Here is a 765-nt window from a genome sequence, read left to right as displayed (position 1 = left end):
CCGAATGCGCGCTGTGCGGCTAAGTGTCCGTTAGTAAGTTAGGCATTCACGGTGACGGGGTGTTAGCTTGACGTCTCATGCTCTTCTTTCTCAGAACAATACACGTGTCCCCATGAACACACGATACAGAGCGACCCAAAACATCTTTACTGTTAACAGAAAAAAGTAAGAGTGATAGTACGGGCCTGGGATATAGCTCAGCAGCACAGCAGCTCCCCAACATGTGCAAGGTCATGAGTTTGATTCCCAGTACCAAAAAAGAAAATAATGCATATACATCACACACACACACACACACAAACACACACACACACACACACTACTATTATATATATAACATGTACAAATATATGTATGTGTAACATATCATTTAAGGTGCTATATAAATGTCTACAAGTTAGCCTGTATGAAGGGAATATAATGTGAAGAATATATTTTAATAGAAGGAATGTAATTCTTAACCAATTTGATCTGTGTCTGATGACAGTGTAGCTTGGTCATGTTCTATTTTTATGTTCCAGGGACCTTGAAGGCAACCGTATCCATAACTTAAGAAACCTGACTTTTATTTCCTGCGGTAATTTGACTGTTTTGTAAGTAATGCTTTTTGCTTTTGAAGTGATGTTCTATCTCCTTACAAACTGTGAATGATTTGTGTGGGCAGAAGGCAGGTAAACACACACACGCAGCAGAAAGGTGGGACTGCATCCACCCCTCACCATGAGAGTCCCCAGTCTTTTCCAACACTCCTGTACCAAAAGTCAG

General features: G+C 40.7%; 1 protein-coding gene across 1 annotated transcript in view; it reads left to right on the top strand.

Annotated features, from left to right (window-relative positions):
• The window catches only part of Rxfp1 (relaxin/insulin like family peptide receptor 1), a 119,549-nt gene that overhangs the window by 92,170 nt on the left and 26,614 nt on the right, over nucleotides 1–765 (top strand). The window contains 1 exon segment of the mRNA XM_023723671.1: nucleotides 522–593. Within this exon segment, the coding sequence (XP_023579439.1) occupies nucleotides 522–593 (72 nt within the window).

The sequence above is a fragment of the Octodon degus genome, unplaced genomic scaffold, assembly GCF_000260255.1.
Source record: "Octodon degus isolate 3935 unplaced genomic scaffold, OctDeg1.0 scaffold00101, whole genome shotgun sequence".
In the NCBI taxonomy this organism is placed as follows: domain Eukaryota; kingdom Metazoa; phylum Chordata; class Mammalia; order Rodentia; family Octodontidae; genus Octodon; species Octodon degus.
This window is presented reverse-complemented; position numbering and strand designations above follow the sequence as displayed.